Source organism: Lactuca serriola, chromosome 7 (assembly GCF_051521515.1).
Source record: "Lactuca serriola cultivar US96UC23 chromosome 7, Lser_US96UC23_V15, whole genome shotgun sequence".
Classification (NCBI taxonomy): Eukaryota; Viridiplantae; Streptophyta; class Magnoliopsida; order Asterales; family Asteraceae; genus Lactuca; species Lactuca serriola.
This window is the reverse complement of record NC_136414.1, coordinates 202,773,221-202,787,064: the sequence shown is the minus strand read 5'-3', so window position 1 is coordinate 202,787,064 and position 13,844 is coordinate 202,773,221. Positions and strand designations below refer to the sequence as shown.

The window sequence follows — 13,844 nt, the reverse complement described above, 5'->3', positions numbered from 1 at the left end:
AAGAACAAAGTATTAAATATGCAAATCCATACAGAAATCACGATAAAAAAGATGGTATTTTTTAAGTAATGGAGTCTTTGAACATGACAATAGAGTAGTTATGTACTTATGTTACAACTTTTTTATATCACTTAACTTTCGTGCCATTATATTGATATTATTGGCTTCTTGCACATTTGTAGTTCCTCCTATGCAACGAAGTGTTGATTAAAAGTTGACATAAAGATCCTTTATAAGTTGTTAAAGAACAATAGTGGTAATTTTGAATGGAAGTTTTAATGAAAAAGCATCGAGGGGCGTTTGATTGTTTATGTTTCGAAACCATTATAACAACTAGATGATTACCATGAAGTTGGATACAATAACAGTATAAAAATTGTTTGATGATAATAAGACTAAAAATCAGTTCCTATTGTTATCGATAAAGAGAGGCATGTGCCAGAGATATGAGATTGAGAGGGTTCTTTTTGTCCCACATCGACCGGTTAGCAAATGTGGGAGTAGGGACGAATAGTATAAAAGAAGAGGGAGGCCTATGAATTACTCACTTACCTGGACGGGGTCAATGGTTGATCAAGAAGGTCCATGGCCTAAGTTGGCGACCTCCATTGCACTCAGGAGGGGCGTTAGCTTAAGGTCGGCCCAAGTGGTCGAACCTACGTCATAATTTGTGCCAGTGGGGGCCTGCGTTCGCGCGGCCCCTGTCAAGTCACTAGTCAAATTTCTTTTAGCCTAAAAATTTCGCTCTTTAGGACACACTTTAAATACAGTTGCCATATTTTGTGCAAAATTAGTTTTATTGATTACAAGAGGACAGACGGTTGGTGCTGTTTGTAAATTTAGCAGCGCTTTAGTTGATCGATTGGAACAAGGAACATCCATTTGTACAAAGGAATCATAGGCGTTGGTTTTTTTAACAATTTGATGTTTTCAAATTATATGAAAATGTAAAACCTGACTACTCCATTTTTCAGGCACAGCCAACAGTCAAAATGTGTTTACTTGTTTATACAGTCTTTTGTAAATTGTAATGTCACATGAGATTAGGTTTTTGTGTCAAGTAGTCGATTTGAATGTTTTCTATTAGTGAGAGCAATTCAACACTCAAATTGTTACCACCAACAGATTGCGAGTATGGCGTAACACCCATTTAGACTATATGCATTATGTAATATAAAGACATTCCTATAGTTGAAGCCACCAAATAATAATAGAAACCATAGTATTTGTTAGTGAAATGAAATGTACTGGTTGGCAGTTGCAAACATGGTGGATCCACATTGATTCAAACTTGAGATACCGACCTCTCTACCACAGTACCACTACACCAAGTTTCAATTTTGTAAGCAATATCTTTCTCATTAAATATAATCAGTATGGAAATAAGTCAAATTTAAAAGTTTGAAGTGTTAGGACAAGGATGTAAACCCAAGAACTTAAAGCTATATAGAAGACAATACTTTTTTAAAATACGTTGTAAACGAATTTATACAAATACATATGCAAACATACTTTTCTTATTTAATTATGTTAAAATTTAAATACATACTATTATTTAGGTATGTATATGTATAAATACAAAAATCCAGCTTAAAAATGTAAATTTTACATATAAATACACAACTTTATCTTATAAAAAAATGTTTTTATATTGTGTTAATTTGTAAAAGTAAGTATTTATATATTTTTTTATTTGTAAAACACATAGTTACAACGTTTTAAAAATCGGTTTGAACTGACTGGTCAAACCGATTGGACCGGGAACCAAAAGAAGGAGCGGTTAAAATATCACTGGTTTTACGTTGATTTCTGAACCGGATTGAACCAACCGCTTTTTAGAAAAACCCGGTTGAGCGGGTCAAAATAAATTGGTTAAACCGGTTAAACCGAATAAAAACACATAGAAAAGAACCATTTGCATAATAAAGTTTGGTGATTTTTTTTCCCAATCTATCTAGTTTTCTTCAAATAAAAACATATGATAAATGTCATAAAGTTTTTTGATGTATTTGTATTCATCTATAAAGTTTTTTGATGTGTTTGTATTTATCTAAAACTATATTTGTTTTGGTATTATAATTTATTTTCTTTTTGACGTATATGAATTGATGTAAAACACTAATATTTATGGTTATGTGCTATTTTAATGTATTTGGATTGATCTACAACTTATTTTTATATGTATTTTTAATGTTTGAACTTGTAAACGTCAAATTCATGATTTATATATGCATGCATGAATAGGAAAATAAGAAAAAAGATGAAAATTATAGAAGCTGGTTGACCCGGCGGTCGAATCAGTTAAACTGGAACCAGTCATCATACCGGTTCAACTAAAAACCGGTTTTTAAACATTGCATAGTTATACATAGAAATATGTGATTATATGATGAACTAGACACTTATACTTTTTTTATTAGTAAAAATACATATTTATATTTTTTATTTGTAAAAATACATAATTATATTATAAAATATGTATCTATACTTTGTTTATTTGTAAAAATACTAATTTATATGATAAAATATGTCAAAATACACATTTATACTTTGCTTATTTATAAAATTAGGGTTTATAAATATAATATATGTATTTCTACATATTATTATGTAAAACTATATACTTTTACTCTGTTTATAAATAATATAACATCTATTTGTAAAAACAAATATTTATACGTAAAATAGTTTTTTTTATTGTACTTATATGTGTAAATACAAAAATAATACATATTTTACTTAAAAAACATATTTATATGTATTTATATGTATATATACGATTTAAATTGTATTTAAAACCAAAAGATTATCGACTCTGATGCCTTCAAGTTCCATAGGAATTGTGAGAAGCAAAATATCACATATCTTTGTTTTGCTGCCAACCTTATCATTTTCTTTCACGGTGATAATCCGTATGTCTGTGTCATCTATGACTCTCCTTGAGTTCTCTAAGATCTTTACATCCACCCTAATGTTTCCAAGAGCGAGGACTTTTACTATAAAGTGGGTGTGAATGATAGAACTGCCATCGACCAAACCATCGGATTCCCTAAAGGGTCCCTTCCATCATTTAACTTGGTGTCTGCTCATTCATCTCCGCCTGCTTATTTCGTCGAGATTGCAAATGTCATGTTGATAAGGTCAAAACTAGACTCAATGTCATTCCTCACCTCTATATTGGTTTCTAGTATTAAACCCCACATAGTATCTATAAAGTTGGTTTCTCCATTGATGCCACTGTAAAAGGCATTGTATGTAATGGTAGTTGTGTCCGCTCTTACCTATGGCATGACATTCATATTTCACTTAGTGGCCACTCCTCCACTCTCTCTCCCACTTCCCATGATACATTCTATTTGATAAATAAGGTTGGTGTTTCACCCCATTCTCAATTAGGGATGTTTTGCTTAGTATCCGTCTGGAGGAACCCGTTGTCAACTAACATCAACTTGTGTGGTTCTCTCAAATTAAATATTCTCCATTATGTGTTTATCTTATGGATGGCCCTGAAAGACCGCGTCCAAACACATGATAAAATCTGTAATTGGGAGTCTTATCAACATCTTATGTGTATTTTCTGTAACCTTTGTCCTGATTCTTTTATTCATCTCTTCCTCAACTATATCTACTCCACTTAAGTCTGACATGATATGAAACCCAAAATGAACATCAACAATGTTCCTATTTGACAAAAAAAAGATTTGATTTAGTAGTAACTATGTTGCCCCACAATCTTAAGGTTTTAACTTTAAATCGTTCTCCTAACATTTTAAATCTTTTAGTTTAAATTTATTGCTATACAAATCATCTTTTAGTTTAAATTTATTGCTATACAATTTATATTTGGTGTACTAGAAGATGCTTAAAGTTTTTAATCCGAGAGCTCCCAAGTTCGAGCCACTCTCCTAACATCTGTCTTAATTTTATTTTCTCTATGCCGACGTGGCATACTATCTCATCAATCCATTTTTTTTGTGAATATCGACCCATTTTTCTTTAGTTGTAAGTACTCAGTTAAAGTTTAAAATCGTTGGTCTCCGTTTCACAACACTTAATGCCATCATTGTCCACCAATCATAGGTCCCGTAAAGGTGTAAATGCACTTGGATAATCCTTTCCGGTAGAACACATCAAAACACAAAATAGACATTGATATGCATGCAATATATGTACAATATGTGACAAGCTAAGGAAAAAACATGTTGATACGATGCTTGAAATTGAGCCTAACAACATCACTCTCCTTTATACATATATAAAATCAAGGGAGGATTATTAACCGTTCATTAATAATAAGGATGTCAACGAGGGCAAACGGGACGGGGAGTGCATACCCCGTCCCCGCCCCCAAAATGTTCATCCTTCTTATCTCCGCCCCGCCCCGAATCCCCTTTATTACCCCCACCCCCATTCCCCGCCCCTGATTGATTTTGGGCTGCCTTTTTTGGGCTAAAGAAGTTTTTATTTAGGCTAAAAGAAACTATTTTTTAGATAACAAATAATTATTTATAAAAGAATTTTACATGTTAAAAATAAAAAAGTTATGACATCTTAAAAACATTATACTAACAACTTAAAAACATGTTTTTTAAAGAATTTTGGAAGCTCAAAATCATGTTATTGTTTATTATATTTATAAAATTAATATATGTGTAACGCCCCAATTTTCAGATATTGAGTTATGTTGAATCTTTTTGGTCTTTGGGTCTACTCGACGAGTTGGTTGCCCTACTCGTCGAGTAGCAGCGGGTTGGTCCACGTGTTTTAGTGACCTACTCGCCGAGTCCAAGAAGGGACTCGACGAGTAGGAGCTGGCAGATGAAACCCTAAATCCCGGGGTTTTGCACCCTATTTTAAGAAGCACAAGCCTCCTTTGGCCTCTTTACAGTCCATTGAAAGTCCAGAAAGGCCCTAACTCGTGTGTGTGTGTATTCTTTGGAGTTTTAAGCTTGGAGGGAAGTTTTGGTGAAGGAATCACTTGGGGAAGCAAGCTAGTTGAAGCAAAAGTTTGAGGGTTTCAAGTTCTGCATCAGAAAGGGCTCTCTTGAAGGTATTAGATCGTTTTACCTTGGCTCATTTTCTCCTAAACCCTTTTGTGCATGAGTTTAGGAAAGGGTTCTTGTGTTTAAGCTAAGATCTAAAGTTGTAACTTCAGATCTGGACTCCCTTTGGCTTCTAGATTCATAAAGCCATCAACCTTGTCTAGTATGAGCCTTCCCCCAAGGATGTGACTTCATTGCAAGCTTAGTTGTTCCATTTTAGGGTATTAAAGCCTTGCATGCACGTAAAGTTTGTAACTTTACGTGATAAGCATGCCTAAGGAAGTTGGATCTGCAATTTGGGGCCTTGGCATGGCTTAAAAAGTGTCTGCATGGTTAAAGGGCTGAAGGGACTTGGCGAGTCATATGAAGATATGCATTGAACTCGACGAGTTGGAAGAACTCGGCGAGTCCGATGAAGATTACCGTAGACCCGACGAGTTGGATGAACAACTCGGCGAGTCGGTTAATGTTTCCCCAAATTGATCAATGCGTGTGAACCTATCGAGTTGCAAGAAGGAAACTCGACGAGTGAACTTAGGGTTCGATCGCGAACCTTAGGAACTCGACGAGTCACTCCGGAGACTCGGCTAGAGAATGAGTATCTCGAAGAACTCGGAGAGCAACCGAGGGTACTCGACGAGTGAGGGTCAACATGGACTGTTGACATTGACTGTTGATTTTTGACTTGGACTAGGGGTTGACTAGTTGACATATGGGGTACCTTGAAGAGTTGGGAACTTACAAGTATGGTTATACTATGATAATAGGTGGTGGAGTTTTTGGCAGTGATCCGAGAGTTGGAGTTATTTACCGAGTCGACATTTGCGAGGTGAGTTATCCTCACTATACTAAGGGGTCTAAGGCACCAAGGCCGACCCATTGAGTATGTTATCCTAGCAGTGTTAGTATGTTGAGTATGAAGTTAATGTTACATGCTTAGTGGTTATGCCGGTTAGGTAGATCTGTAGGACTACCTGTGTTGTTATATGATTGTCTGCATGCTCAGTGGTTATGTCAGTTAGGTAGATCTGTAGGACTACCTGTGTTATATGATTATCTGCATGCTCAGTGGTTATGCTATATGTTGATATGTTATGTGGGATGGGTTGAGGTGGGAGTGCTTCGTGCGGTAACCAACAGACCCGAGGGCATTCCAGTTATGGGCTAAGGGAGACTTGTACTGTGGGCTCGATGGCAAGCCAAATGTGAGTTGTGGGCCCACAAAGGCCATCTAGACTCACACTGTGGGTCCAGGGGGTAATCCAGTCTATAAGGCTATGGACCCGTTGCATTCTGTTCAGTTTGTTATGTTATGATGTTGCTGACATGGTTATGTGGATTGTATGCGTATCGGTATTTTGGGGGAACTTACTAAGCTTTCGGGCTTACAATTTCAGTTTATTGTTTCAGGTACTTCAGGGGATTGGGGCAAGGCCAAGGCGTGATCGTACAACTCCTCACTTTTTATGAATTTGTTTCTGGGATACTCTGATATGATACATTTTGAAAACGAGTTGTAATGTTTAATGGATTTGAAATGTTTTAAAAGTTTAAATTGACTTGAATTTTTATGGGTGTTATAATATGTGTAATTTATTAACGGGGTCCCCATAGGGGTTTCGGGAAAGGAAATAAATTACTCCAAACAGGACGAGACCCCCACAGGAACGGGGTCCCATGGAATTTTTGACATCTCTAACTAATAATGATATTGAACTATTGAAGGAATAATAATTTGGAAACTCAGACAAGGACATCAGTACTCACATATGCTCAATTAATATATATATATATATATATATATATATATATATATATATATTGAACCGACAAATATAAATATATAATCTACACCTAATTCCACCTATGTCCACGATGAGATTTGAACTCTCGACCTCAAAAATGGATGACACTATCTGATACCGCTGGGCTTAATTTACATATATAAAGCTTTGAATTAAGCGAATCCTTGGAGGACATAATAAAGTAACTATCATCGTAATAATTCGAGCGATAAATCCTTAAGAACAGTGATTATCAGATCCTCGTTTTTTTTTCTTCATACTATAGCTATAACACTTTACACTAGGGATGAATGCGGTGCGGTTCAGTATGATTATTAGCTAAAACTTTACCACTAACCGTAAATGCGGTTAATCCATTTTCAAAACTGCTTGGTGCGGTTAGGCGATTATTTTTGCGATGCATTTTTTTTTGTGTTACGGTTATTAATTGCATGGATTTAATGCGGTTATTTTGTGTGATTTTAACTACCGTTTAGAGCTCAAATAGTTTTAGGAGTTTAAACATATTACATGTAATAATAAAAAAACCATAATGTATAAGATAATTAACTTAAAATACAAACAACTAATATCTTAAAAACGTCAAATCAATAGTAATTAACAATAAATATCATAAAATTGTATAATTTCATTATTTTTCGAAGTTAAACATAAAAAAAAAACAACACTTATGTCTTCAAGTATTTTATTCATCTTTCATCCATAAAACTTGTCTTGTTTTTAATATTTAATATGTTAATAATTAATAAAAAAAATTGTATATAATATATACGGTGTGGAGCGGTTTTTGAAAACTAATAACCGCATCACACAACAAATTTGCGGTTTTTGAAAAACAGAAAACCTCAGCATCGATTTTTATTGCGGTTGCGATTTATGCGGTTAATTTTACTTGCGGTGCGATTTTTGCTCCCTCGTACTTTACACTACCATGATGCTAGACTTATTGTCATTCCCTTGCGAAGAACTTGAAACATTCATTACATATATACACAGTAAGAAAAATAAAATAAAATTTAGGGAACAATCTTGGAACATTTTAACTTATCAATCCAAGAAACCAATGATGATTTGGAGTTTCGAAACCCTAAAAACCCATGTTCCTTGCTCTTGTTCATGATATCCAACGTACCCTCAATGCTAAGTACAAAATCCACAAACCACCATCCTCCAACTTCCTCTAATTTCGTTGTCAACAACTCCTTTTCCTGCACAATCGCATCCCAAACAGGCCCTTTATCCTTCATCATCTCCCCCAAGCTCTTCCGGGATTCATCTTCTTGAAGCCCTCCGTTCTCAGCATCAAATTGCTCAGCCAAAATTTTCCAGAAGTGCTTCCATTTAAAAACGTCGCCATTACAAATGTTAAAAGCTTCATTCTTTGCAATTGGGTCAACGGCCGCCCATATATGGTGCTCGGCGATTAGGTCGGCATCAGAGACGTCGTTATAGCTATTCCACGCCTCCTTCGTCCCTGGGAATTTAAAGGGTTCACCCTCGTGCTTACATATTGCAGCATAAACACATAAACTTGCTAAAATGTTCATCATACTGTAGGGAGAGAACCCTAATACTAATCCTGGTCTATGAACAGACCATGTCAATCCTTCCTTCTTTGCGACCTCTTTAAACAAAATATCTTCGAGTGTGTAATAGAAATTCGGCTGATTAAGCCTGGGAAGATCTTCATAAAATGGCGCATTATGAGACACGATCCCTTTCCCCCATTCTTCAAATGGTCCCATGTAATGCTTACGTCCTGTCTGTAAGCATATGTGTTGTAAATTAGGGGCATTAGGGATCACTGCATTGAGCACATTCGTGAACATTTTCCCATTAATCTCGCAATTTTCTGCTTCTGTGGTGCAATTCGCCCATGTGACGTAGAATATATGGGTTAGGTCTTGTAGTTTCGAGAGTTTGGATTGTGTTTCTTCTGGATCTGTGATGTCGCACTGGATGTATTCCATCGGGTAATCGGCGTTCCACTGTGGTCGAGGGCGGCGGGCGACTCCGTATACCTTCCATGGACCACCGGGAGTGTCGTGGAGAGGGAGGATTTCGGCGAGACTATTGCCGACGATGCCGGTGGCTCCGATTATCAAACCAAACTTCTGGTACTTGCGAGATGGATTGCTTTCATCGAGTTTTTTCTGTAATACACAAATCGTTAGCAATTGAATATGAATTATGAAACTGCATTACCTACGTATGGATGAGAGATAGAGGAATGATGTACCCTTGCTGCGCCAACGACTCCCGATCGCCACCAGCTCATGCTTTCCGTTAGGATCAAGAGGATTGCGATTTGGAAATGAATAATTTGCAGAAAGAGAAAACAGAAATGTGATATTTATGAAATACAGCCTCCTATAAACTTGGTCAATCACCAAACCAAACACTTTATGTGTGTTTTGTTATATTACAAATTTACAATTTACAATTACAATTTACAATTTACAATTTACAAATTACAATGCAAGCAATGAACAATAATTTCGTAAATATAAACACATTTTGAGATCATATACGTTCGTTTTATATAATGTGTATATATTGGGGGACGAGGCAAGGTAAAAAAGAAAATAAAAATCTAGTATAACTCTCAACCAAGTCAGTTGACAAAAGTATCAGCAGTTCAGGACCATGACGTTCCCTTGTGTTAATATGTCATTGTCTTTTTTTTTTTCAAAATCAAAAATCAATATATTATACATTACGTTTATTATAAAATTATTTAAAAATATAAAAAACTATGTTGTAATTCTCAATGAAAAGTATAATATTGATAAATTTTTAATGTATATCTGAGAATGTCAAATAAAATATATTTTTGAGTAAGATAGATTGTTGATAAATAACCAAAATATTAAATTTGTTTGATATGATATTACTGATTGTATATATAATTTAAACAGAAATTAATATATTAATAACTGGTTGGTTTGTGATCGGTTGTGAATAGCCTTCATTACATTACATATATTTAGTTTTCTTTGACTAACAATTTTCTTTTTGGTTAACTGTCTTGTATATATAAGAGTTGAATTTCACTGTAAATGCTTCAATCATAGTTGTTGGTAAAAATAGTTGCTTCTGTTGATCCAATGGCTTCCAATTCGTCTGACATACCTTCACTTAAGGTAAAAATTCAATTGTTTACTCGAGTTCGATTCTTTTGTTTGTTTTAGTTGGTAAAAATAATTGATTCGTTTGATTTTATGGTTTGCCAATTCATATATTGTTTCTTCACATAAGGTAACCTTATTGTCTCGATTCCTTTGATTTTTAGTCCATTGTATAGTCAACTTCGATATATAATTGAAGTTAATGTTCATTTATGCTTCAAATTTCGATTTCATATGTATTAACAATTGTGTTACGTATACTTTTTATGTAGAGCTTTGAAGTTGTTGCTGGAAAAGTCAATCCACCGTCAGAGGTATCAAAATCGACAGTTGATCTTAATAATTCCAATTTGTCTGACATACCTTCACCTAAGGTAAAAATTCAATTGTTTAATTGATTTCTGTTCTTTGTATTTCATTGCATTTGTTTGTTTAAATTGGTAAAAATAATTGATTCCATACATTTATGGTTTGCCAAGCATGGATGATATAACTTCTCTCTTTTTTTTTTTTTTGAAAGAGCATGATATAACTTCTCTTATTTACTTAAATAAGCATATTTGGATAAATTGATCATTTATCAACTTATAGTGGTTTGGTAGCGGATTATCAACATCCAACTATGAACACATCTTGAAAAAGCATCTCATAAGTGCCAGACTTTTGAAGCCTTAACAACAACATATTATCAACATCCAGTTGTTGAATTGAACCTTTGGCTAATGCACGTGTTTTCCTTCACTTAATTGGTGGATATCAGGTAAACACTTTTTGTGTCATTTTCCTGATTAATGAACAATTTATGCAACTTACGTACCATACTTTGTTGAAATCGGTTTATTTGTCGGTAGGATGGAAGCTCATGGGTTAAACTCATCCTGAAAATTGAAAGGAAAAGAATATTATCAATCACGATACCTTCGTAAAGTGGAAAGGGTATGTTAATTGGTTTAGATTCAAGTTGATATTGTACTTTTAAATATAGCATCATACTTTCATTTTTAATTCATATTTTCAAAAAAAAATTCATGTTGTTTCTTATTAAACCATTGTACTTTCAAAGTACAATGGTTAAATAAGAAAATAAAACAAAAAATTATAAAAATGAAGATTTACAAATGAATGTTAAATATATAATTCGACAAACAAAAAAAGTACATTCACAAATCACAATGGGGGGGGGGGCATAACGGTCATTTGACAATTGTCATATTTTTAAAAAATGTATAAATGGGGATGGGGGCAAAATGGTAATTCGTCTTTGAAAATAATAGTAGTGTACTTATTTTCAATAAAATTTATGTTATTTTCTTATTTAAGCAGTGTACTTCTACCTATAGCATCATACTTTCATTTTTAATTAATATTTTAAAAAAATATGTTGTTTTTGTCATTAAACCATTGTACTTTCAAAGTACAATGGTTAAATAAGAAAATAAAACAAAAAAAAAATTAAAAAAAATGAAGATTTAGAAATGAATGTTAAATATATAATTAGACAAAAAAAAAAAATACATTCACAAATCAAAGTACAATGGTTTCTTCTATAACTTGTTTGATCGGATTTTATTTGCACCTAAATTCTTACTATTTAAATGAATAAAACGAAATATGTCCATTTTAGAACATCAAAACATTCTCTGTTTAAGTTTCTTCATTTTGCTTCAAGTAGTCGGGTTTTCTGAAGTTAGAACACATGAAAATGTGATACAAGGTTTCAACTTCATATTAACTATTACTTTGTCTTTTTTTTTTTTTTTTTTTTTTTTTTTTTTTAATGTTTTTTGATATGTTGGTAAGTACTATATGCCACAAAAAGTATATGATTTTTCTGAAATTGGATAACTTAGATCGTTTAACTATTGAAATTTTGTAGTGCATTTTCAATTTTAATTAGTATGTTTGTATATTTTGTTGGTTTGTTGGTAAACAAAACGTCTAAATTCCGGACCATGCAAAGAAACAACATCACAAAGCACTTTTCCCCGTTGGAATATTCTATGTGGCGATTACTCAACAACTAGCACCAAATCCAAATGATTAGAATCAAATGCCAAAATTTAGCTTAAGAAAACCTCCAAATATTATCGGGGGTAAAATCATCAATCAAAATAAACAATGCACCATCAAAGGGTTAACATTAAGAAGTCGAACTGTAGCCCCACAAAAGATCTAATATAACCTTTGTGAGCACCCAATATCAAAAGACAATAAAAGGGAACCGTCCTGATTATGATTATTTGTTGTAATATAATTTATAAAAGTCAACTCTTCATTTGATATGTTTTTTTAGTATAAAATATTTCAATTGTTGATGAATTGTATGAATGTCATTTTAATAAATAGAACCAATGTTAAAAAGGCATAATTATGTATATGCTATTATTAAACGTTAATAAAGAGAACATCTAAATATCGTATGGAAAAGAATTTGATGATGTTATCGTGAACTGTCTTCAACACACAACTTTAATTTTAGGCAATTTACTTTGAAAAATCTGTCCAAATGAGTCGAACTTTCAAAGTACAATGTTGTGTAGTAGACATTTAAACTTACCTCTCACTCCATCCTTGATCCTCAACCTAAAACAGTCTCAGCAAGCCTATACAACTTTACACATATGCACTGGCCTTTTAAAAAACTTTGCCAAATACTACAAACAACAAATTTTTGAAGATACAATGCACATAGATTGTCTTTTAATCTATTGTTATTCTTTATTCATTCATATGTAATATAATTGGGTAGATTTGTCATGCACATTGCTAATATAGTAACGAATGAATGAAATATGCTATAAAAATAAGATAAATCAATATATTGTTTATACATTTTTCAACCTGTCCACCGGACGAGTATAACACTAGTTTGGATGGGTTTCACTGAGCATTTTAAATGGTTAAACTGTAAAAAATATCAAAAAATAATAATAATAATAAATAACCAATAATAAAAAAATATAATGATTACAATAACAATTTTTTAAAATCCAATTTTCAGATTAAAAATAAAATAAAAAAATATAGAAAAACCATAGAAATAGACAAATTTGTTCACCTTATTCTAGGAACAAAAATTAACCATACGACATAAATAACAAGTATTTTGGCAAGGATCCTTGCAAAAATACGATAAATTTTGCCAAACTAAAAAACGACACATTTTGTTATTTTTGCTAGGACCATCAAAAATACTTAGTCCAGTTTTGTACATTATAAAAACATAACTTTCATGTTTTTACTTTATTTTTTAGAAAAATTCAAACATAAAATTCTTTCAAGACATGGTCAAATACTTAGATCTACATAGATCTAGGTTCAAAGTTTATATTTAGAGGGACGAGTGTGGGCAACGCTATAAGGGCGTTATCTGATGTGGTAGCCTAATAACGGCGCCATAACGGGTGGAACACCGCCCCGACTAGCCGTTATTAGGTGTTATGTTATCCCTCGTCATTGTGGTAATGTATCTTAATGCAGAACGTTGCAAAATTAAACCGTTTAAAAACGGTACAATTTCAAAATTCAAGCGCTTAAAAACGGTAACTTTAATAAAAAAATTTACTAATTAAATTTTCATTATATATATATATATACCTCATTCTTTTTACTACACATATATTTTTCTATATCTATTTATTAAATCACTCAAAACACAAACACACAAATCAACCAATTATGGATCAAAACCCGAATACTCCTCCTCCAAACACAAACACATCCACTCCAATAGGTTTTGCGGCATACGAGGGCTACATAAACCTCCTCAACTCGCAAAACTCACCACAAATTCCATATACCGCCAATTTTTTCAATCCAGCCTCATCCCCACTACAATTCTCTACCTCGCCTTTTTATATGACAAACAA

At 33.2% G+C, this 13,844-nt stretch overlaps 1 protein-coding gene, 1 long non-coding RNA gene and 1 other non-coding gene across 3 annotated transcripts; 2 read left to right on the top strand and 1 right to left on the bottom strand.

The window, feature by feature from the left end:
• The first annotated feature begins 544 nt into the window (after positions 1-544).
• LOC145065060 (U1 spliceosomal RNA) lies at positions 545-705 on the top strand. Its single transcript, XR_013688213.1, has one exon. It is a non-coding gene; the product is annotated as a U1 spliceosomal RNA (small nuclear RNA).
• Positions 706-7,757: 7,052 nt separating this feature from the next.
• LOC145062254 ((S)-8-oxocitronellyl enol synthase ISY1-like) lies at positions 7,758-9,256 on the bottom strand. Its single transcript, XM_079009883.1, has 2 exons — positions 9,087-9,256; positions 7,758-9,000 (listed from the first exon to the last, which is right to left on the bottom strand). Exons 1-2 carry the CDS (start codon positions 9,123-9,125, stop codon positions 7,864-7,866), a joined length of 1,176 nt encoding a protein of 391 aa, XP_078866009.1. The 5' UTR covers positions 9,126-9,256; the 3' UTR covers positions 7,758-7,863.
• A 661-nt stretch (positions 9,257-9,917) lies between these two features.
• LOC145062808 (uncharacterized) lies at positions 9,918-10,835 on the top strand. The gene is made up of 3 exons (XR_013687729.1): positions 9,918-9,990; positions 10,248-10,349; positions 10,567-10,835. It is a non-coding gene; the product is annotated as an uncharacterized LOC145062808 (long non-coding RNA).
• Positions 10,836-13,844: the final 3,009 nt, after the last annotated feature.